Source organism: Crocodylus porosus, unplaced genomic scaffold, assembly GCF_001723895.1.
Source record: "Crocodylus porosus isolate Cpor-Errol unplaced genomic scaffold, CroPor_comp1, whole genome shotgun sequence".
Classification (NCBI taxonomy): Eukaryota; Metazoa; Chordata; order Crocodylia; family Crocodylidae; genus Crocodylus; species Crocodylus porosus.
The window spans coordinates 126,512,404-126,536,449 of NW_017728906.1; the positions used below are offsets into that span (position 1 = coordinate 126,512,404).

A 24,046-nucleotide genomic window follows, 5' to 3' on the forward strand; every position below is an offset into this window, starting at 1 on the left:
CCCCCCCCTTTACCTTCACAGTAGGACTTTGAAGTGTAGTCCTTACATCATTTAGTAGTAAAACTGTGATCATTTCCAAGAAGTAATTTTAACGTAATAGTAGAACTGACTTCTTTTTTAAGATAATATGAAGTTCTTAATGAGGATGAAAATTTTACTTCCAAGTGGTTTTCTTTAAATAATGATTCTAAATTGTTTGGCGTACCAGTTGGAATACATAACTACAAAACTCTGCCCAAATTTTGGAACGAGTGGTCTGTTATAGTCACTGGCTGTACAGTCTGTGTGTATTAAAAAAAAAAAAAAAATAATATTTATTTTCTTTTATGAATTGCAGATTTGCACATTACTCAAGATATTTTTCTACATATAAAATTAATGGTCTCTAATTGTCATATTTATTTTCAGAATGTAGAAGGTGGCAAGAAGAACAGTTGAAATTAAGTTCATTTTGTTTAATTTAATTCCAATGTTTCCCTTCAGGAAATGAAGCACTGTTTTCCCTGGAGACTGCATCAGACTATGTGAAAGATGAGAAGGCTTGTTTTTATGGCTTTAAGTGTTATGCAATCGGTTATGAATTTAGTCCAGGATCTGATGAGGTGAGATTAAGTTTAACTACTATAATTATATTAAATTAGCCTGCCTTTTTAAAGGCAAATTATTGTATACAATCCTTTAAGTTCTACTTTTGCTTAAATAACATTAGCGAAATATAATTTTAAATAGTCTTAATATACTTTTTAAGCTGCTGTTGTTTGAAGAGTCGCTGTTTCAAGCTTTTATCTAATTGCATGAAGTTTTCTCAATCTCAATTTACTATTTCTTACCTTCTCTATACACATTCGGTATTATCAGTTTCATTTCTTTTATTTATTATATAAAAAGTATTCAATATTCTTATAAGTGTGTCTTAAGCTCCTCTCCCAGGATTCATTACATTGAGCCATCCAGAGGGTTGAGGAATGTTTTAATTCATATATTTTTAGCATTGTACCCTGTATGAACACAGCCTTCATATTTGTTCCCTATCACCAGAATCTTCAGTAGATAGTGTAAAACCATTTCAGTAAAAAGTCAAGATGATGCTTAATGAGAACAGATATTTTTTCCCCAAAAATGCAGGATTGCAGATTACTCAGGTTTTTTTCTATATATTAAGTTCAGAGTCTAATCTGACCTGTTCTGTTTCCTGATGAATGAAAGGTGACATACCTTAATATGTTTTTATTCTACACAGTGAGCACGTATACAGGTGCCCCACACAGAGCCCTTACTACTGCACCATCATTTAGTACTTCCTTTTGGACAGTTATTTTTAGAAGCTACAAAGTCTTAGTGATGTGCTATAATGAGGTAGCTCATCACTATAGCAATGTAGTGTCAGCATCACAGTTTGTGCCCGGCAATGTAGCGTCACGTAGACGTGCAGAGTGTAACTGCATATTTTTAAACCTATAAATATTCTATTAAATCTTCTCAAGCTTATTATGTCAACATTACCCATAAAAGAAAGTTTTGCAAGGTGCTATTTCTTCTTTGCTTCCTTAAATACATCTTTGCATGCTTACTTCTGGGTTGGCTGCCCTGGTGTTGAGCTGTGGAACTGCTTTAGAAAGCCTTTTGGTAGGCCTTCAGGAAAAAATTACATAAGTGTGACACCACTTTAAGGAGTGTACTCTTCCATCCATGTTGGGTTTCTTTTCTGAAAAGAGCAAACGGAATACCACTGCGGTCCCTGGATTACATTTTCCCTTCATCCAACTTAAGACTTCATTGGAAATAGTCCTCTGAGAGTAGCATAGGATAATTTTATTTTTCCTTGTTCTTCTATTCTGGGAATCACTGGAACCTTAAAGACATTACTCTTGATGAATGATCACACTTCAGGTTGTATAAAGGAATACTTTTTGATGTAAACCTGGTCAGCCTTTATACCAGAACATTTTCTCAAACTTTCAGAAGTTGTTGAGAGTCCCTGATAAGTGATAACTCAGGAGATAGCCAGTACAGATGACAATTTTTTTTCTTGGACAGCTAAGATATGGTTGCCTTATTTGTCTACGGCACCATCTTAGTATGGTATTTCAAAATAACCTTGCAGTGTTAAAGAGTTGGTCATTCTTCACTGAATGCATGTAGGTTTCAAAAGAGCGTAACCAAGCTTAAGTATACCTGCCTACCCACCTGCTTCACTGGTGTGTCCTCCTTCACTTATTTGTCCTCCAGATGTTTACAAGTAAATTTCTTTATAATATATATTATTAGACTACTGTATAATTATATAGTGTGTGTGTATAGATAGATCTATAGAGATATATAGTTTGTTGAGTGCTTTATAATATACTAATTTATTCCACTATGGATTTTATTTATTTATTTTATTTTTATATATGTAGAAAGGATTCTAGATAACCTTGCTCACATTGAATAGCACCTTGTTTAATAAGCAGTCGCACTGAAACCTTTGGTGATACGCATACAATCCAGTTCTGTGCGAGTCAGGAAATCCATCTCTTCTCTGTATGTAATCATTACACAGATCCTGAGAATAGGATAGTTCAATAGTTGAACTGTTGAAGAGTCTCTACACGTGCTTTGGGCTGGAGATGGGGAAGAGGGCGCATGCTTTAATTAATGGATCTGAGAGTCACTCTGATTAAAGTGCCCATAGCATCATGTGTATTCAGCATCTGGCACTCCAAAATGGCAGTGTGGATGCTTGAACTAATGGTTATTCAATGAGCTTTAGTTCAAGCACCCCCGTCCCTATTTTGAAGCATGGGGACACTGAGTAGACAGGATGCAGAGGATGCTGGAGCGCATTAATTAGCACACTCCAGCAGACTGTTAATCTCTGAGTATTTGTCTTTATTAATCGAATCTGCTCTGACGTGTGCTAATTAGCATGCATCAGAGCAAATGTCTGGCACGTGTATAGGTTACCTTAAATTGTGTTTGCTTAAAATCCAAGATACTTGCAAATTTGTCTTGATACTGCACTGTTCATCTTGCACAACATAGATCTCCTTGTTAGAAACAACAGAATGACTATAGCCCTTTTAAGACGGCCTACAAAATACTCTGAGACCAGTGTATGTGGAAGAAGGTCTGAGAGCTTCTTCTAAGAGTCAACAGTAGGAGAAATTTGGGGGGACAGAGAGCTTCCCTCAGGACAGAATCAAGAAGTGGAAGATAGGGAGCTCTTGAGTAAGGTTTCAGGTAAACTGAATGCATGGGATAACTTAGAGGGACCATTGCTCTAAGGTATTTATGTATTTTTAATTTTTTGAACATTTTCAGTTTCCATTCTACAGACTAAAGGCTATATACAATATTTATCTTACAATTTTTCCCTAAACCCAAAGCATAGCAACAAACAATAGTTAATAAATCCTATTAACAGGATAATTTGCTTTCAACCATTTTGTACTGTGACCCTCTTAAAACAACAGCATGTAATTTCAGGATCCTTACCCTGGAAAGCAGGCTGAAAACCGTTGAAGTAGAGCACAATATTAGTGTCTATCAGTCACAAATATTGTGTGGCACACTGCTAATCCAGTTACTTGATTTTGTTTTCTGAAAATATTTTGCTTAAAAATTTTCTGTGTTTTTGAAGGGTATCATTCAGTTAGAGAAAGAGTTGTCCAATCTAGGAGGAGCATGTGCAGCAGCTTTAATGAAAAAAGACCTGGCACTTCCCATCGGTAAGCCTTTGTTAATCAAGTAATACATTATGTACCTTGTTTTGTGAATGCCTCATTCGGTACATTTCTAGTTGTGGATAACCTTGAAGTGAAAATGTTTTTTAAACTAATCAGAGTAAATAATGCTGGCATTTCAGGTGAGGGAATATTCTGGACGTCCTGTAAAGGTAGACCAGGATTAGCCATGATCTAAATAGACAGCTCATTTTTATGTCTCTTGAAAGTTTAATCAGTGTCTTCTGGGCCCAAGTCAGTAACTAGATGGCCTGTTGATAAAAGAGCTCCAGTTGCAATACACAGTGCAACATGGAGTTGTATGCCAAGGCATTTAGTATAGGTACCATGGGACCCAACAGGAGCACAATATTCTGCAGCCAGTGATACCAGAGCCAGTACTGTCGTTCAAAGCAAGCTGTCACTAGCATCCCACAAAGTCCCTGCTAGATTTTGTAGGAGGCACATCCTGGCTTTGGCCTTTCTGAATTTATTTTCTAAATGACAAGGTATTTTAGATTAGATTCATAGACATTAGGGCTGGAAGGGACCTCAGAAGATTATCGAGTCCAGCCGCCTGCTCCAGGGGCAGGAAGTCAGCTGGGGTTACAGGATCCCAGCAAGATAAACGTCCAATTGACTCTTAAAGGAGTCCAGAGTAGGTGCTTGCATCACCTCTGGCGGCAGTCTGTTCCAGGCTTTGGGGGCTCAGACAGTAAAGAAGTTCTTCCTTATGTCCAGCCTGAAATGGTCTTGGAGGAGTTTGTGACCGTTTGACCTTGTCATCCCATGGGGCTGTCTGGTGAACAGGCATTTGCCCAGATCCTGATGTACACCCCTTTTATGCTTATAGGCAGCCACCAGGTCCCCCCTGAGCCTGCGCTTTTCCAGGCTGAAGAGTCCCATAGCTCTCAACCTCTCATCATAAGGCCTATATTCCTGACCTCTGATTATGCACGTGGCTCTCCTCTGGACTCTGTCAAGCTTCTCCACATCCTTTTTAAATTGTGGAGCCCAGAATTGGATGTGGTACTCCAGCTGCGGCCTCACCAAGGCCAAGTACAGTGGGAGGATGACATCCTGGGATTTGCTAAAGAAGCATCTATGGAGGCAAGCCAGAGTTTTGCTTGTTTTGCTGGCTGCAACATCACATTGGTGACTCATATTCATTTTGTGGTCAATCATGACCCCCAAATCCCTTTCAGCCGTGGTGCTAGCAAGCATAGCATGCTGAGCCTATAAGCATGCTGCGGGTTTTTCTTCCCAAGGTGGAGTACTTTGCATTTTCGGTGTTGAAGGCCCTCAGGTTTTCGTCTGCCCATTTACCCCAAAGTTTGGTGTCATCAGCAAACTTGGCCAGTCCACTTCTGATACCAATGTCCACATTGTTAATGAAGATGTTGAAAAGAATAGGCCCAAGGATGGAGTCTTAGGGGACCCCACTGGTCACGGCGCGCCACAGCGATTGACTTGCATCAACTACCACTCTCTGGGTCCAACCTCGGAGCCAATTCCCCAGCCAGTGGACTATGATGTAGCCGAGGCCGCAGTTAGCCAGTTTTTCTATGAGATTAGGCTTAATGTTTACTTTCTGTCCACAAAATCTGATGTCCAGTAGTATTTTGAAAGCTTTGTTCTTCATGCAGAAAGAGGTCAGAGTTTTTTCAGAGATTTTGGCATAATTTCCAGGAGTGGATGTAATGTGTGAAGATCTGGAGGTTGGCAGTGAACGTAGTGTTCATTCTAATGATGATGGTTCCTTGGCTGCTGGAAAAATGTCTGGTTTATATGAGCTTTCTCAAATAAAGGCACGTGAAGTTTCTCCATCATGTCCAGCATATTGTTTGTGCTGGGTATGGCATGGCATGTAAACTTTTTGAAGAGCAGTGCAGCTGGTAAAATCCTTCTGGTGGTCCAAGTCCATGCCAGTCTGCCTATCAAACTGTATACTTACAAGGGAAGAAATAAGCTGTAATGTGGGGTGGCACTTGATGGCCCTGAAAAAAATTGAGCATCTGTCCACTAAGACTTTACAAGTGTCAGTGGAAGTGGTGCTGATTCAAAGGAGACCAAGTGAAAGAGCGTTCACCTGTCACTGTTCAGTTTTTGCTTTCTTGTAAAACTGCATCAGTTCATCTTATAAAAACTAGAACTTGACTGCAGCAACTTAGGCCTGGCCTAAAGGTAGGGTGTTCCCAATGAGTATTGTGAGGTCAGCCAGAAGGACTCTTCTTCCTACCTTCACCCCCTGAGCTTCTTTACTGTGGCAAGGGTGACATACATAGGTTGTTAGCTTCCTCAGCTGGTTTGCTATGTTTTAGTGTGGTGCGCAGACCTTTGCCTCACTCCCAGCTTTTTTTAATCTTACCAGTCTGGTAATAACAGGAAAAGATCTGCAAGATGTTGGCCCAGTCCTTACCCATTCAGTTAGAAGTTCTTAAAAAAAAATTGGAGTGGGTTTCATTCTTGGCCCTGGCTTTTGTTGTTGTTTGTAATGATCAGGGATCCTGGTTTTCTCTGATTTAAAAAAAAAAAAAGATAATTTGAACTTCATGTAAAAAACCTTAAAGGAGAGCACTCAGCCATACTTACAGATTTACCAAACATACCGTTCTGGAGAAACTAAACTTAAATGAACATTTCTTAAGTAAAGTGTCATTTATTTCCTTGTACTCTGAATTATGCAACCCTGCATATATAAAATATTGTCCAAAAACCAAATTTTAACTTTATTAAAAATGATTCTTAACCTTGGAATGTTTTCACACTGTTAAGCTGGGTATATGGTTACAATTTTAAGTTCTATCCTGATGTGTAGTGGAAAATTCATTATTAAGTAGAACTAGAATTTAATTTCAGGTGCAATATTAACCTATATACATTTCTATTTGACAGCAGGTAATGAATTTGAAGAAGATCTTGAGATTCTGGAAGAGGCCGCTTTGCAGGTATAATAATGTTTTTAATATTAGAAGGTATTTTTTTAATTCATTTTAACTGGAATCTTCACTTCTTTACGAAAGAATTACAGAGTTCACCCTCTGTAGCACTTCAGCATTGGCCCAAAAGCTTTATTTACCATTTACTTTTTATTTAATTCATTTGTATTCCTGATTCAGTGTCATCTCTGTATAAAGTGGCAGTACTCTGCAATGAAATTAGAGGTGCGCCAGTATATCAGTTGCATATAGGATCAGCACCAATAAAAGGAAGATTAACATTATTAGCTATCACCTTTTTTGAGCCAGTGTAGCTGATGTCACCAGTAGATGCTGTGTGGATGTGCACAATTCTAAAAGTTCTCTTTTAGAACTAGACTTGGAGAGCAGTGTCTTTCAAATAAGTCTGTGGAAGGGAAGGGGCACAGGGGAGGGAAGGCGCATAGAGGGGGCAGATCATGGCCCCCCACAGTGAGGGAGGGAGTGGTATAGGGACAGGCACTTCGCAGCTAGGATGGTGAATGTGTCCCTGGGGCTAGGAGTGGGACAGAGCTGCAGGTGGCTTGTCCAGAGGGTACGGGGAGTGGGGGTGGCTCTCCACTGCTGCACGCACCCCTGGGGTAGGCATGGGGGGCATGTGCCCCCCCCAAACTTGTGCATGGGACTTGGGCACTCTGCCCACTGAGTGCTTGGGGCCAGGGGCTGCGCCAGCTGCTTTCCAGTGGAGGTGCTGGGCTCTGAGTGGTAGGCCTGGGGTGGGCAGCTGTGGCAGCACTGGGAGGGGAGGCTATAGCCCCCCAACCTCCCGCAAGCACAACCTCTGCTTGGGGCACTCTGCTGCCTTTCCTTTGGGAGCCCTGCACTGGTCACACATCCTGTGGTTGCCCCAGAAGCAGTGCCCCGAGCAGGGGTGGGGCTTAGGGAGCTATAGCCATCCCAAAATTAACTGTAGGCTCCCCTCCTGGTGCCGCCACCTGCCTGCTCAAAGCCCTGCCTCTTCTCCCTGCCCTGCCCCCCCCGGTTCCTCCTCCCAGCCTCCTGGGAAGAGAGAGCTCCTGGCTCCAAGCCTGCAGTGGGCACCCCACCCTTATGCCATGCACGAATCCACAGGGTTACATGCCCCACCATGACTCCCTTGGGGGTCCACGCAGTGGCAGGTAGCCACCCCACGCTCCCTGTACGAGCCACCCACAGCTCTGTCCTACTCCCAGCCAACTGTATTTCTAGGTTTTTGAAAGAACTGGAGTCTTACTTGTAAAAAGAAGTAATCTTTCTTACCAGATGATTTGAATTAATATACTATTACATGGAAGGTAAAAGGGCATGCTCATTAATTAAAAGATGAAGAAAGTGGGCCTTTCCAGGACTTGGCTATTATGGTGTTTAGAAAATTGGAATGATTTCATGGAAGTGTTTGTAGCTTGTTCAATATTAATATTTATGCTAAACCCTCAGAATAAATGTTCTCAGAACAGATATTTGTAGTTTGTAAGGCTGGAAGGGACCTTGGAAGATCATCGGGTCCAGCCCCCTGCACCAAGCAGGAAAGATAACTGGGGGTCAGGTGACCTCAGCAAGGTGACTGTTTAGTCTCCTCTTGAAGATTTCCATGGTAGGTGATTTGTACCACCTCTGGAGGGAGGTTTTTCCACAGTCTGGACACCCTGACTGAAAAGTTTTTCTTAATGTTGAGCCTGAATTGATCTTCCAGGAGTTTGTGGCCATTACTCCTGGTTTTCCTCTCGGGTGCTCTGGTGAACAATTGCTCACAAAGACCTTGATATTCTTCTCTAGTGTAGTGATAACCTACGTTCAAACATGGCAAATGTGGTGAGCCAGTATATTTTGAGAATGGAACTGGGTTTGTTTGCAATTTTTATTAGGAACTGTTTTCCTGATATGAAAATGAGCTCTAATCCATATCAGGATGGCCACAAAAAGAAAAACGTATCTGCTTAAATATTTTCTTGTGCAAATTTAATGTTAACATTGATCAGATTAGGGATGTGGTAGCAGAGTGGTTAAGATGTCTTATTATAAGTCTCAAGGCATGAGTTCTAGCCTTATCTAGACTTGTGCCAAAGGCTGTGACCAGCTGTAAATGGCTACCTGCTTATTCAGGCTGGGGAGTCAAAGATTGCCAGGTGTGCTGGTAGCCTGATCACTCCCGTGTGTGCTGTTGGTGACAAAAACTGTTGTACTTTTCACGCCAACTCACTGGATGGATCTCCAGATTGATAAAATGCCATGTACTACAGTTGTAACTGTTACAAATTATTTATTAGTAAATATATTTGTATTTTTTTTCTCCTTAGCGTGACTGACTGGTGCAGATAGATGGGTTTTGTTTTCTGTCTGCACAAAGAGCTGATGATGAATTGAAACAGTCTATACCTTCTCATTTCAAAAGCAGAAATCCCAGTTCCTTCCAGATTCTCCTGAGGAATAACTAGTGCCATAGTTCAATATATCCTTTGGAGGGCCTTGAATTTGTCTCAGTTTTCAGCATGGTAAAACAGGAAAAGAGGCTATAAGAGAAATTGTTCAGGGTCAACAAGGAGTATCTAGGAAATTATGCTTTTATCAGCTGTCCAGGGGGTAAATATGTATTAATTCAAAGGAAGCCTATACTGGTGGAGCACTGATACTAATTTACTGGGTATTCAGTACATTCTACTGCTTTGTACTTTTCCTGGCCTTCCTTTTTTAAGTACTGTCCCTGAGGTTCATGTATTGTGAGATTACATGAATCAAAATTGCTCAGACTGAACAAAAGATAGTGGAGATGGAGAGAGGAGTACCATCTATTTCCTGCAAAAGATAAGAGTTTCTCAATGATCTCCACATTCTCATCAAGACTGAGACTGTCTGCTATTGTTACTTAATGGAAAACTGTCAAATTTAAGATGTTTATTTGGCTGAAAATACTCTCAATTTTTATTCCAAAAGGTGTGTAAATCTCACTCAGGCATTCTTGGAAAAGGCTTAGCACTGTCTCATTCACCAACAATAATAGAAGCTCTTGAAGGGAACCTTCCACTGCAGATGCAAAGCAATGAACAATCCTTTTTGGAGGATTTCATTACCTGTGTACCAGGATCAAGTGGTGGACGGCTTGCGAGGTAATATAACTTGTGGGCCTGTAACTTCATTTTTCATATTTGTTTTTACAGCTGCAGTAAAATAGAGACTTCAAATATTTTAGTTTGCTTATGACTTTGATTTTAATTATGTACTAAAATTTTAAAATATCTTTTGTAGTTTTATGGTTGTGTAGTATTAGTATCAGCATAAAGGAAAGCTGTTAAATTGCTCCTAGATTTTTTTCTCCATAACAAGCATGTTTAGAAAAATCTGTAAGTACCATATTTTATATGATTCTAAGACTAGTATTTTTTTCTCCCGTTCATCATGGGGATAATGAAGTCTTGTCTTAGAATTGAGTACCTGCAGGCAGCTCCGAGCCCTGTTCTGCTCCCCTTTTAACTGATTCCCTTGCTGTTCTCTCGCTGCTTGCTGAGCCAGGGAGCAGTGGGAGAGTCAACCCCAAACCAGAGAGTAGTCCAAAATCCAGCACTGCTTTTCCTGTAGCTCTCTGGTTCAGCAGGGAGCAAGAGAGTGGATAGAGAATCAGCACAAAGCCAGAGAACAGTAGGGCCCAGCACGGAGCCAGAGAGTGGAACAAGAATTAGTGCTGGGTCTTACTGCTGTTTGGCTTGAGCTGATTGCCCTGCTGCTCCCTGGCTTTGTGCTGGATCTTGCAGTGCTCCTGGCTTTCTGCCGAGCCAGGGAGCAACCAACACCCCACCATAGAGCCATCCAGGAGTGCAGCATGAGAAGAGGGAGAGGGGCAAGTGGCGGGGAGAAGACAAGGTGGGATTGTGAGGCATATGTGAGTGGGGGGGGCAGACACCAGGGGGAGAAAGGCACGTGGGGACACGGTGCAGGTCGGGGTAGGTCGGATGGCACAGGGATGAAGCAAAGTGCAGGAGGGCAAAGGCTTGGTATTGGACTGCCTGCCCTCCTACTCCCCCACCCGCCACTTGCCTTCTAGCTGCTTGCCCTTCTACTGCTACTTTTCTTGCCACAGTGGTGAGGGGGATCAGTGTAAGGTGACCGTCCAATAATTAGATTCTTTACTTGGAAAAGTAAGAAATTTATAATTTTCCATGTATAAACTTAATTTGGGGGGACATTTTGAATTCAAAGCCATCTTGGATTCAAATAAATACAGTGCTTCAGAGTTTGATTTGTACATCCTTAATTGCAATTTAAGGTAAATGTTTTAATGTTAGAGGGACAGGAGTTGATAATCTTTGTGATTTGAAAAGAATGGGAAACACTTTAAACATTAAATGTTTGTACATTAACTTTGCTGTAGATGGCTTCAGCCAGATTCATATGCTGATCCTCAAAAGACATCTTTGATTCTAAATAAGGATGACATCCGATGCGGTTGGCCTACTGTTATTACGGTGCAGACAAAAGATCAATATGGAGATGTTGTTCATGTTCCAAATATGAAGGTAACTGTTTACAAACTATAATCACCTTGGCTTGTCTTTCAGTATGCGTTTTTGTCAAAATCTTTTGTGGAACAAAAAATATATGCCAAGGTGGGGTCAGTGATTGAACAACAAAAAATAAATTTATAGTCTAAATTAATTTCCTTACTATTCCTATGAAAATATCATCTTGTTATAGTACTTACCAGAATTTCAGATCCTAAAATGAGGAGAGATGGGAGGGAGTGAGCGTAAGTCTACGGGTAAAACAGTCTTTTGAGATTTAGATGGGTTTTTTTATATAAGGTCTCTTAGAACTTTTAATACAAAAAAATGGAAGTAGTAGTGAAATACCAAGCGTATGTAGAAAAGGAAATAAAGGCATCTGAGAAAAGCAGTAGTGGGAAATGCGGAACAAGATTTTGAATAGGGAAATGGAAAAGGAAGCAAAAAAGAAAATGAAAATTCTTATTCATTAGTTTTTCGCTTCTTACTGTTTTTTGGTAGGTGGAGGTCAAGGCTATTCCTGTTTCCCAGAAAAAAACATCTTTGCAACATGAACAAGTGAAAAAACTCCAAAGGATACCAGGAAGTCCTGCAGCAGCTGCTTCCCCAGTCACTGACATGACCTTTGGAGGACTCCCTTCACCAAAACTTGATGCTTCTTATGAACCTATGATAGTGAAAGAAGCTCGATATATTGCTATTACAATGATGAAGGTAAATTAGTCATTCCAGCAATGCAGTTATTAGTTACTATTTTCCGATGAACTTATAAAATAGCGTTTTGTAAGATGAGTGGGGAGGGAAAGAATGGTGTTCATTAGACATGAGCTTCATAGATGTAGAATATAGCTCAAAACTTAAATAGTTGTTCGGGTGTCAGTGGTAATAGCTTGAATTACATTTATTATGTGCAGACAGAGTAACTTTCTAATCAGTAACATATGTAGTAAATACTTTTAAAAGGACCTGCCTGTTTCATAAAGTTTTAACACAGTTATGTGTCTAATAAGTTGAGCAAAAGAAAATTTTGAAAAAGGCCATTCTTCCTGTCATGGAGCATAGAACCTGGTAACGGCAGACATTTGGGATCTAAAATATTACTGGTGGTCTATGCAAGTCATGCTAGTTCTCCCCCTGCTTTCCTGTCCCTTTTCATGGAATTATTTTGGCAAGGAACTAACTACATAGGAGAAATAGAAGCACCGCCTTAGTACAAGGGGAAAACATTTTTGTTCCAATTTCCTGACACCCAAATAAAAAGGAGGATAGTGATTTAATTCCTAAACTTGAAAGTTCTCAGTGCTTCCAACTTGCCACATCTAAGTTTAGAATAGTATCCCTAAACCCATAATTACAGTGCTAGATTCTTAGGATCGACCTATCATTTTTGACCTGCAAGATGCTAGGTTCCCGGTCTCCATCCATGCGTAGAGCATGCCCCAGCTTCTAAACAGGACAGAATGACTATCAAGACTGTGTAGTAGTTTTTGGTTTATCTGCAGCTTTGGGTTTTCTCCAAGTCCTTACTAGGAGTGGCAAATCAAGGACAGCATTCACAACCTGGCCGATTTTGAGAGAGGTCATTTTATCTAGTGCACATTTCTGTTCATCAAATTCTTCTCCTCTTCTTCCTTAAGAAAGGAGCGCATCAGAAATTCACAGAGCAGCAACATGGGCATTAGTCTCTCTGGAGCATCAATAGCTAGTGCTGCTTCTGGCATAGCTGTGTTTCATTCTTCAATAGTCTCTGAACACCTGGACAGCAGATGAGCCAGTTGTTATAAAGTATTTGTTTTGTTTTGTTTTGTTTTTTATTGGGGTCATGAGTCAGTACTACATCATGCAAAATTCATAGTTCACATTGCTGTCAAGGTGGCTCTGAGCAATAGCCCTTCAACAAGGCCTCAAACACCTTTCTCATATAGGATGACTTTCTAGAATATCATTAAGTAGATGAGCTGAGAAATGTTTCCTCCATAAATACATAATGGAATTCATAACTGGATGTAGTCATAGCCTGCTTTATAGCATAAGGCATATAAGGGATAACATTATGCATTAATATGTTTAATTATGCTGTATCAATACTGTATCAATACAGGTTTTGCATGTATGAGTAAAGAGCATGTTAATACCCACAGTCTTTAAATAAAAAATCAAAGCCAAAAGGTTTGTCCAGTTTTAACACAATTCATAGTGACTTTTTAAAGGATTATTTAAAATACTTCATTCTTTCTTGCTTCATAGAACTGTCTCCAATTTTTACATTGTAGACATTTTTTTAAATACCTGTGATTGCAACCTAGAAAGAATTCCCTTGCTTAAGAGAGATCAGTTTAGAGCAGTCGTCAGCAATATTTTTACCTGGTGGGCTAGAATGAATCAAATCAGATCTGAGATGAGCTGGCACTAGAACCCACATGCTGCTGCTGCTTCTCCCCACCACCTGGTTGTGGAGCAGGGAAAGCTACCAGCCATAGTACAGGCTAAGCAAGTAGCTGCTCAGCTGCACTGGTGGCAGGGCCCCCCCCCTACTGAAGCCCCTAACTGCGGACTGTATCCAATGCCTTTGTGAACTGATCCTGTTCAAATGCCTTAGGTTGCCAGCCCCTAGTTTAAGGGAATAGAATTGATACAGTCTTTTTATCTCTGCCCTGGTTTGGCTTTAACCAAAATAAGTTAACTTCTCATGGCTGTTTAGCCTATGTGAAATAAACTGATAATCATCATCTAACTTCTAATAGCTGGGCTTCCTACCTAGTATACTGTAATCATTCAAATGAATGGTTGCAGATGGCTTAAGGATTATAAATGAAGATAGATCTGCTTTAGCCCTAGAGTCTGGGTCTTCACAAATAGATTCAGGAACACAAGCAAAGCTGAATCTGGGGACTGGACTAGATGATGCTTGAGATCTGTTCCAACCCTAGAATTCCAGTTTTTGTCAGAGGGATTATTCCTGAATTTACATGAGTAAAGGTACACCCAAAAAGAACACTTCACAGATTGTGTGCAACTTTGTATTGGTTTCCCTGTTAACACTTCATGTTGCACAACCAATTCAATTTCTATATTTGAGAAACTTTTGTTTTACATTAAAACTATAATAGTATTGATCAAGTGCAAGATTTTGTTATAGAATGTGATTTATGTATTTTGTTTCACAGGCTTATGAAAATTATTCTTTTGAAGAATTGCGCTTTGCCTCACCGACGCCTAAGAGGTAAAAAAAAACCCCCGAACAAACCAACAACAACTCCCGCCAACCCCCAAAGAACAGCAACAACAAACAAAAACTTGCACAGAATTTTCTTTAACTGTCACTATTTAAATCTTATTGATGTCAGAGCTATGTGTTTTAACTCTAAAATAGACGTATTCCAGATTGGTTGACTTGGGTGTCAAAATTCTGGAAAGCATTTGCTGTATGAGGAAACTTCAAAAGTACATTTTCTTTTTATATTTCGTAAAACTACAGGGAATTTTGCATAAAAATGTTGAATGCTCATTTTACTTGTTTGAATTCTTCACCTGAATTCAGTCTGAGTAGGAGATCACACTTATTTATTGCAGAGATGTTTAACATGGTTAAGACAAATTTAAGGCAACAAAACGATTGTATGAATGCTGTGGAATAAAAATGGAAAATAAATAAGTAAAACAGTATATTTCAAAAGATATTCACGAGGCTGATATTTGGTTAATTATTTCAAAATTGTTTTATTTGTTCTAGACCCAGTGAAAACATGTTGATTAGAGTCAACAATGATGGCACTTACTGTGCTAATTGGACTCCAGGAGCTGTTGGTCTCTACACTATTCATGTTACTATAGATGGCATTGAAATAGGTATTTGGTTTTCATTATCTTTACACAACAGCAACAAGTGTTCAGTTGGTATTCATCTACAGTATTTTTCTGAGGTTTTAAGTGAATGTAATATTCATAGCAAAAATTACCTATAGCTTTTGGATCAAAAGCATGTTATCCAGTCTCTTTTCTCACCACCCATAGAACAAACTACTCACTGTTATCAAAAATTGAAAACAGTTGAAAAATTGTACGTTCTTAGGACTAACCATGTAAGGCTATAACCAGATATGAATGTAGGAAAATGAGAGTAACGATTAGTGCACTTCATCCTTGACTAAGTAACAGTCTAGTAATGGCAGAAAAAACCTGGGGGTTATAGTGGACAGTAAACTGAATATGAACCAACAGTGTGCCTTTGTTGCCAAGAAGGTTAGTTACATACTGTGCTGCATTGTTAGGTGTGTTGCCAGTAGATCAAGGGACAAGATTATTCCCCCGTATTCAGCACTGGTGAGGGCACATCTGGAGTATCGTGTCTAGTTTTGGGCCCCCCACTACAGAAAGAATGTAGACAAGTTGGAGAGAGTCCAGTAGAGGGTAATGAAAATGGTTAGGGGGCTGGCGCATATGACTTCTGAGGAGAAACTGAGGGAACTGGGGTTATGTAGTCTAGAGAAGAGAAGACTGAAAAGGGAATTTAATAGCAGCCTTCACCTTCCAAGAGGGTGGAGCTGGAATATTCTCAGTGGTAGCAGATTACAGAACAAGGAGGAGTATTCTCAAGTTGCAGCAAGGGAAGTTTAGGTTTGATAGTAGGAAAAACCTTCTCACTAGAAGGGTGTAAAACACTAGAACAGGTTACCCAGAGAGGTTGTGGACTTTCCATCCACGGAAGATCCGCCTAGACAAGGCCTTGGCTGGGATAATGTAGTTGGGTATGGTCCTGCTTTGAAGAAGGGGTTGGACTAGATGACCTTTTAAGTTGCATTTGAACCCCAATTTTCTATGATTCTAAGCATATACACAGTATGTAAGTTTTGAGGAAGACAAGAAGAGAAAGTGTCTGTATTTAGACATTCTTGCTAAATTTAAGCATTTTAAAAAGGGTTCTTTAAATGTGTCAGGTGGAAAGGCAGACAAGGGAAAAAGAGCCTTTTGCTCAAGGAGGTGAGCTATTAACCAAAATATGCAGTAGGCAGAACTGCTCAAGTGCCTACTTTGCTTCAGTTTTCATTTAAAAAAAATAAAGCTATAACATGGAGACTAACAATATAAACAAACAGAAAATGGGAGAATTCTGAAAATAATAAATTAAGAGTGCAGCAGAGAACTTTTGACAAACTTGAATTGATTTAAGTCAACATGAGCTGATGAAATTCATCTCAGAGTTCTGGAGGAACTAGCTGCATTAATGGTGGAATTGATTGTAAGACATGGGAGGTGATAGTACTATGTTCAGTACAGGTTGGTCTTCAGCTAGAATGTAGTTTTCTAGTTTTGAATGCAGCTATTATAAGGACATAAAGGAACAGGATGAAGTCTAGAGGAAAGCAGCAAAGATGATAAAGGGGATGGAAATCAAGTTGTATGAGGAAAGTTTGAGGAAAGTATGTTTAGTGTGGCAAAAAAGGTTTGGCATGAGAGCAGTTTTCAAATACTTGAAAAGCTTTCTAGAGAAGAGGAGAAAATTGATGTCTTTCTCTCTGTAGCAGGTGAGAATAGGGGTAATAGTTTTAAAATACTGTAAAGATGAAATCTCAGGAATGACTTCCTAACTGTAAGAACTGTAGGATGATGCTGTGAACCGCCTAGGGAACTGAAGGAATTTTCTCCATCAGAGATTTTCAAGAAAAAGTTCAGTAGGTTTAAAAATAGTCCTCCATTTGTGACCCCCTAGGCTAGAGACATTTAAAAGGCCTGAGCCTGAATTGATTCAATCTTTGTAGATTAGTCTAACCTGGTTAGGTTAAATCACTTTGTAATGGCACAGACATCCTAGACATGCAGGCACATACCTGCAGTGGCTCAGGCTAGAAGCTGGGGGCAGCTAAAGCAGTCCTTCTTTCCCTTGGACACCACTGAGCTGAGGCCCCAGCAGGATGCTCTGATTAGCCCAGCAGGGAATTGATTAGTGTTTATCACCCCATTAAGAAAAAAACAGAAACATTACCAGCTATCTGTTGATTCTACCTGCTGATTCAGCAACATAGCCAGCATGTGGTCTGCTAGCAAATACACAGACAGCTCTTGGCAAGGCAGGGGGCGGAGGGGGGGAGCTGCTCTAAAACAGCTTTTCCAAGGAAGGACATTAAGCTACCTGTTGATGAGCTCCAAAAAGCCTGTCTGTCTTGGCCGTCTCCCACAGCATGGACTGTAGCCAGCATGTGATCTGCTAGCTAATGCTGAGATGTCTGCATAAGGCAGACGGGAAGAGGGAATAATCTCTGCTTAGCAGGGAGAAGACAGGTAAACACTGCTGTGCCTGCAAGTCTCTGCTGAGCTGCGGCCAAGGAGCAGAGGGGAGGGGCCAGCCCTGCTGTGGAGCAGAGAGCCCTGCCAGCACAGAGAATATGCTGGGTTGCTGAGAGAGTCTGATTTAACTTAAACCAGCAAGGGGTCTGGAACCAACATTGCATAAACCAGTTTGACCCAAATCAGTTAAGTCTGATATTACATTCAGCCGGGTTTATCTTAAACCAATTTTAGCCATTCTAAAACTGGTTTGTGTGCACTGAACATCTGTTCTGTTACAGGTTTAAACCAGTTTCTGATCATTTCAACCAGTTCATGTAATGGCTGTCCCTAGCAGTGAGGTCCCTTCCTCTTCTGGAGTTCTTTTGTTTTATTCAGAGTATGAAAGCATTCTTCCTTCAAGCTCACATTCACACATTTTTATTTGTGAGTGTACTCAGCCTCTCAGCTCTCATGGAGCCTTTTATTCCTTCCCTCCCCCCCCCCCTTTTTTAAACCAAAGCAGTACTCAATAATGCACATTCTGGTCCCTAGTCTGAGACTCCCTCCAACACCACCAAGTGAAAGGGTAGATCACACATTCTGTTCTTCAGTATCTTTCAAATACCTCTCTGCTTTGCTTCTTTACTTGTTTTACTTATTTCCTCTTCCTGTCAAAAAGACATTTGTTGTTTAATTTTTTTCCCTGTCCCTTTTGGTGAGATTTTGGAGATACCCACCGGCCTCATTCAAGAAAGAGGCACTCCAGTTAAGCTGTTGGTTTATCTGCCATCAAGTTGCCTTTTTCGCTGTTTACCTCTCTAGTCTTTGCAGTGTGACAGCAGATGATTTAAGTCATGTCTGATCTGCCTACAAAGAGTGGGAGATCAAGAATTCCATTCTTTTGCCCGTTTTTGATAGGGTCTTCCAGTGATAAGACCTGTTTGCAGCATGGTTTCAAACAAAGTGCCAGTTCTTTGTTCCAGGGCTGGTCTTAGTTCAGGTTCCCCTTCTGATGCCACTGTAGAAAGATCTATTATATCCCTTCAGTTCCCTGACTCCATAGGTTAAAAAGATGCATGAGAACCAGTCCCAAATTAGCCTGATTATCCAGACAACCTTGATTCCAAGACCTTCCACTTAACCAGGTCAGACTGCATTTCTCTCCTATTGCTTCTTGACCTGCTGTCCCAAGACAAAGGTACAGTACTCCATCTGGACCTATCCTCGGGCTATAATAGGTGCTTAGATGCTGGATTGTTCCACAGTTAAAACAGAACTGCTTGTCCCCTGTTAAAGATATACTTACCCACATCAGAAAAGGTTTGTGTGCAACATATCTACCTGACACCAAAACACTTTGCCTCTGATTAATATTGTTCAGCAGATTTTATGAAGAGGATTCTCCTTTTCATAAAGAATAAACATTGTTTTGTTTGGTTTATTCGTCTGATTGAGCACACCTGAAGTTCATGAATTTAGTATCATTTATACTGCTTTGGGTCACTTTGTGCATTAATGAGCAAGACAGCATTTTACAGCATACTAGATACTCAGGTCAGAAATAATAGTTAAGTCATCTGATTGCAATATGTGCCTTTACAACAGTTTTAATTTTCATATTTAACTTTCACCATTAACCTTTGTTTGATTACAGATGCTGGATTAGAAGTGAAGGTAAAAGATCCTCCAAAAGGAATGATACCACCTGGAACTCAGCTGGTCAAACCAAAAGCAGAACCTCAGCCAAACAAGGTTTGGAGAACTAATGGTTCAAATAATTCAGTTTCTTTGCACATGTTAGCATGTTGAGATGGTAATTACAAAATATACATCAGAATATTTTTTTTAAACTACTTTTAGTTTTTGAATGTCTACACATAAAAAAGGGAAGATATTTCAAGACTTTTCTTGTTGCTTGAATTCTTTCCATTAGATTCCTGATGAAGGGTTTTCCATTAGAGAGCCTGATGAAGGGTTTTTGAACCCAAAAGCTTGCTTAATAATTGTTTTCCAACTATTTTAGTTGGTCTAATATAAGATACCAGATTCACACAAAGAACTTTGTCTTCCATTAGATTTGAAATTTTCACAGTAACTGGCTTCCACTTGGTATGACACCCAAACGCACAGCTATCATTTAACAACCCTGAGATTGTTCGCCAGACAAGTAATAATGTCTTGTGTTTGGTGCTGTATTTATAATACAGGGTAGGCAAACAGTACTGGGTTCAGAGCAAAAAATTACAGGTTGAAGCCAACAAGGGCAGCTACAGAAACAGTTTGAGCAAGAATCTTCATCCACTTATGTTTGCAATAAGCTCTGAAACTCTTATTTTGATGTTTCTTTTGCCTTTGCTGTTTGTTTGGTTGCATTCTCCTCTTTTCATCTCTTCACTTACAATCATAGAAAATCAAGGTTGAAAGAAATCTGAGGAGGCCATCTAGTCCAACCCGTGCTCAAAGCAGAACCATCCCCAACTGGATCATCCCAGCCAAAGCTTTGTCTAGCCAGGTCTTAAAAACCTCCAAGGATGGAGATTCCACCACCTCTCTGGGTAACTTGTTCCAGTGTCTTACTACCCTCCTAGTAAGAAAATTCTTCCTAATATCTAACCTAAACTTCCCTTGCTGCAACTTGAGACCATTGCTCCTTATGTCATCTGCCACCGCTGAGAACAGTCTAGCTCCATCTTCTTTGGAACTGCCCTTCAGATAGTTGAAGGGTGTTATTAAATCCCCCCTTAATCTTCTCTTCTACAAACTAAATAAACCCAGTTCCTTCAGCCATGTTCCCCAACCCTCTATTTTTGTTGCCTTCTACTGGACTCTCTCTAACTTATCCACCTGCTTTCTGTAGTGGAGGTCCAAAACTGGACACAATACTCCAGATGTGGCCTCACCAGTGCTGAACAGAGGAGAAGAACCTCTTCCCTTGATCTGCTGACAACATTCCTATTAATGCTGGTAGCCTTCTTTGCAACAAGTGCCAACTCTTGGTTCAGATTCTGCTTGTCCACTGTAGCCCCCAGGTCCTTTTCTGCAGAGCTGCTGCTTAGCCAGTTGGCCCCCATCCTAGATCAGTGCACAGTATTGTTCCATCCTAAGTGCAGGACTTTGCAGTTGTCCTTATTGAACTTCATAAGATTTCTTTTGGTCCAATCCTCCAATTTGCCTAGGTCTGTCTGAATCCTAGCCTAGGTCTGTCTGAATCCTACCCTTACCCTCCAGCATGTCTGCTACTCTATGCAGCTTGGTGTCATCCACAAACTTGCTGAGTATGCATCCTATCCCATCTTCCAGTTCATTGATGAAAACATTGAACAAAACCAGCCCCAGAAGTGACCCCTGGGGCACTCCACTTGATACTGGCTGCAACTAGATATCAAACTAGATATCGAACCATTGATTATACTACCCTTTGAGCCTGATGATCCAGCCAGCTTTCTATCTACATTAAAGTCCCTTTATCCAACCTATGCTTCCTTAGCTTGGTTGTAGGAATGTTGTGGAAAATTGTGTCAAAAGCCTTGGTCAAGTCAGGGTATATCAAACCCACTGGTCTCCCTGCATCCACAAAGCCAGTCATCTTGCATAGAAGGCAATCAGATTGGTCAGTCATGACTTGTCCTTGGTGAATCCAAGATGACTGTTCTTTATCACCTTCTCCTCCAAGTGCTTAGAAATAGATTGCTTTGAGGACCTATTCCATGTTTTTTTCAAGGACTGAGGTGAGGCTGACTGATCTGTACTTCCCTCTTTCCCTTTCTTAAAGATGGGCAATATATTTGCCCTTTTCCAATCATCAGTTACCTCTCCAACTGCCACATGTTTTCAACAGTAGTGACCAATGGCTCTGCAATCGCATCCTTCAACTACCTCAGCACCTTCAGGTGCATTGTATCTGGCCCCGTGGCCTTGTACATGTCTAACATTTCTAAATAGTCCCTAACTTTTTTTTCACCACTGTTGGCTGCTCACTTCCCCTTCCTCTTCCCACCTTTCTCCCAAAAAACCTCTGCTTTCAGGTGAAATAGTCTGGGAGATGACCTTGCTGATGAAGACAGAGGTGAAAAAAGGCATTGAGTACTACAGCCTTTTCAGCATCATGTATCACTAGATTGTCTGCCCCATTGAGTAACTTCTTCAGTCGTACCTATGCTTCTCTGCATTTTCCCTTCCTGTTCCCTTTTTCCCATTTCCCATCAGATCCATTTTAAGTGGATTATTTTTAAAGTATGTTGGTATTTTTGTTGTACCTACTATAATTACCTGAAAATATTACTATCAGACAGACTGCTGGGAGTTTCAGTGGGCAAGGAAAGAGTTACCTAGTAGGTTAGGTTATCAAGCTTTCTGTTGAAAATGGTCATTGGTGATAAATTGACACCCAAATCTTGTGGCCATTCAGTGATTTCCCAGCCATCAGTATTGATGACTTATTGTTTTCCTTGTCTTTTTCGTTTCCCATTCTCCATCATCTTTAACAGCTTTGCTCTCACAGTATTTGCTGCTTGTATTCATGCTCTTGCTCTGTGGAAGGTATGTGGCAGCAGTACCTGTGACTAGATTGGCTTACTCTGCTATTCCTTTAATTGTTCTTTTGAATGTATTCTTTGAAGTATTCTCCAGTTTGCTGGGTGGTGGGGGGGATTCATGGAGCTAACTCTTTTATCTCTTTCTCTCTTCATCTGGATTGTGTTTTTTGCAGTCTCATCTGCAAACACTAGTTCTGCTATCATCTCTGTGCTGAGGGCTGGCATCCGTCTCCAGAACTGTCTCTTGTCCTTACTGAAGTATAGGTCTGTCTCCAACATCTCATTGATTCTTCATTGCCTGGAATTCAGCATGGTCAAATCTCCAACTGTTCCCCACAGCTATTCCCTGTGATTTTTCCTTTCTCAGTCACTTAAGATGACCATTCTGCCTTTCACTCCAGCCTGTAACCTGGGAATGGCTTTTTACTTCATCTTCATGCTCAGTTTAGTTTTTAAATTATACAGATTCCTTTTATATAGCATCTAAAATACAGTGTTCCCTAACCATCACACAGCAAAAGCTCTCACCCTGCCTGTCATCAATTTGTGCCTTCTTTTTTTGCTTGCCTTGGCAAATGTAGCCTTGTACTACTGATAACCATTCAGAATGATGCTGCAAAGATCATTTATATAGTGCATGTCCCACCTCACTCATTCTCTTTTCCATATCACATCAAACATAAGTACTTTAATTTTCAAAGTCCTTCATAATCTCTTTCCCCCATATCTTTTATTTTTGTTCAGAAACAAGAGGTAGACTGACTTCTTTGTTTGGACTCTGGGGTCAGCTCTTTCACTCACCTGCTAAATCTTAAAAAATTTCTGTGCTTCCTGAAGTGCTCTCTCTAAACATCTGCAAAAATAATTCATTATTTTCCTGAAGTCTTTGCTAGGTTGCCTGCAAAAAATTTGATGACTAGGCCTCGACCAAGAGTACAACTTTATAATGCTGATCGATGTCATCTCATTGTTTTCTTATACTTATCTGTCTTGGGGCAGGGGCCATCTTTTTGTTCTATGGTTAGAGCACATAGCATAGTGGAATTCTGGTCTGACTGGGGCTTCTAGGTGTTGTATCAATAATAAGTGCATTAAAGATTTTTTTCTTAGTATTTTGTCACTCTTTATATGCCTGTCTCCTATGGGGATTTTGTTTGGGTTTTTTCAGTTGTAAAAATACACTTGATTTGATCAATGAATCAATCAAGGAATTATGCTGAAAAATGTGAAAATAAATAATTGCAGGGCATTTTACTAAGAATTGATACTATAATAAAATGGAGATATTTGTGGATGCATTGATAAGGGCATTATAAATAAGACATGAGAACCAATTATTCCACTCTACTTATTGCTGTTAAGCGCTCAGTTACAATGTGTCCAGTTTTATGCACTTTCTCTGTATGTCTAAACAAAGTGATTCCAGAGGAGAGCAACTGGTATACTGTATAGAAAATATGATCTCTCCAAAAACCTTTCATCCTTATTTATTTATTTATTTATTTGAATTAATCTATGGAATGCAACTCAACTTAGCAGTGGAACTTACCCAACATTCTGCCAACCATACAAGGTAGTATAAATGGGTAGAATTAGGATTGCTCTTGGAAGTGCAGAGGAGGAAATAATTTGCAGATTTTTTTAATGCAAAGTTGTTTTAATGTATGTTAACTGTAGTGACTTCAGGGTTAATTTTTAATATTGGTTAGCATTCTCTTTGAGAAGATCCTCAAGGAGCACATCTGTGATGGGCCGGCTTCAGGGATGATGCTCAGGGGCAAGCAGCATGGTTTCATTGGGGCAGGTCATGTCAGACCAACCTGATTGCCTTTTATGATCGGGTCACAAAGGCAATGGATGCAGGTGTCGCCATGGACGTAGTCTTTCTAGACTTCAGCAAGGCCTTTGACACCGTCTTCCGCCCCATCCTCATTAAAAAAAAGTAGGTGACTGTGGCATTGATGCCTACACAGTCAGATGGATTGCAGATTGGCTCAAGGGTTGTACTCAGAGGGTGGTGGTGGACAGGTCATATTCAGTCTGGGGGGAAGTGGGCAGCGGAGTCTCCCAGGGCTCGGTCCTTGGGCCTG

At 40.4% G+C, this 24,046-nt stretch overlaps 1 protein-coding gene across 1 annotated transcript in view; it reads left to right on the plus strand.

Moving 5' to 3' along the window:
• MYCBP2 (MYC binding protein 2, E3 ubiquitin protein ligase) overlaps positions 1-24,046 on the plus strand; it is a gene marked incomplete at its 5' end in the record, with an annotated part of 297,134 nt that overhangs the window by 174,414 nt on the left and 98,674 nt on the right. Inside the window, 9 exons of the mRNA XM_019528503.1 lie at positions 477-602; positions 3,623-3,710; positions 6,603-6,652; positions 9,593-9,765; positions 11,025-11,169; positions 11,656-11,868; positions 14,322-14,377; positions 14,888-15,003; positions 19,076-19,173. Coding sequence (XP_019384048.1) covers positions 477-602; positions 3,623-3,710; positions 6,603-6,652; positions 9,593-9,765; positions 11,025-11,169; positions 11,656-11,868; positions 14,322-14,377; positions 14,888-15,003; positions 19,076-19,173 — 1,065 coding nt within the window. The remainder of the gene's footprint in view (positions 1-476; positions 603-3,622; positions 3,711-6,602; positions 6,653-9,592; positions 9,766-11,024; positions 11,170-11,655; positions 11,869-14,321; positions 14,378-14,887; positions 15,004-19,075; positions 19,174-24,046) is intronic.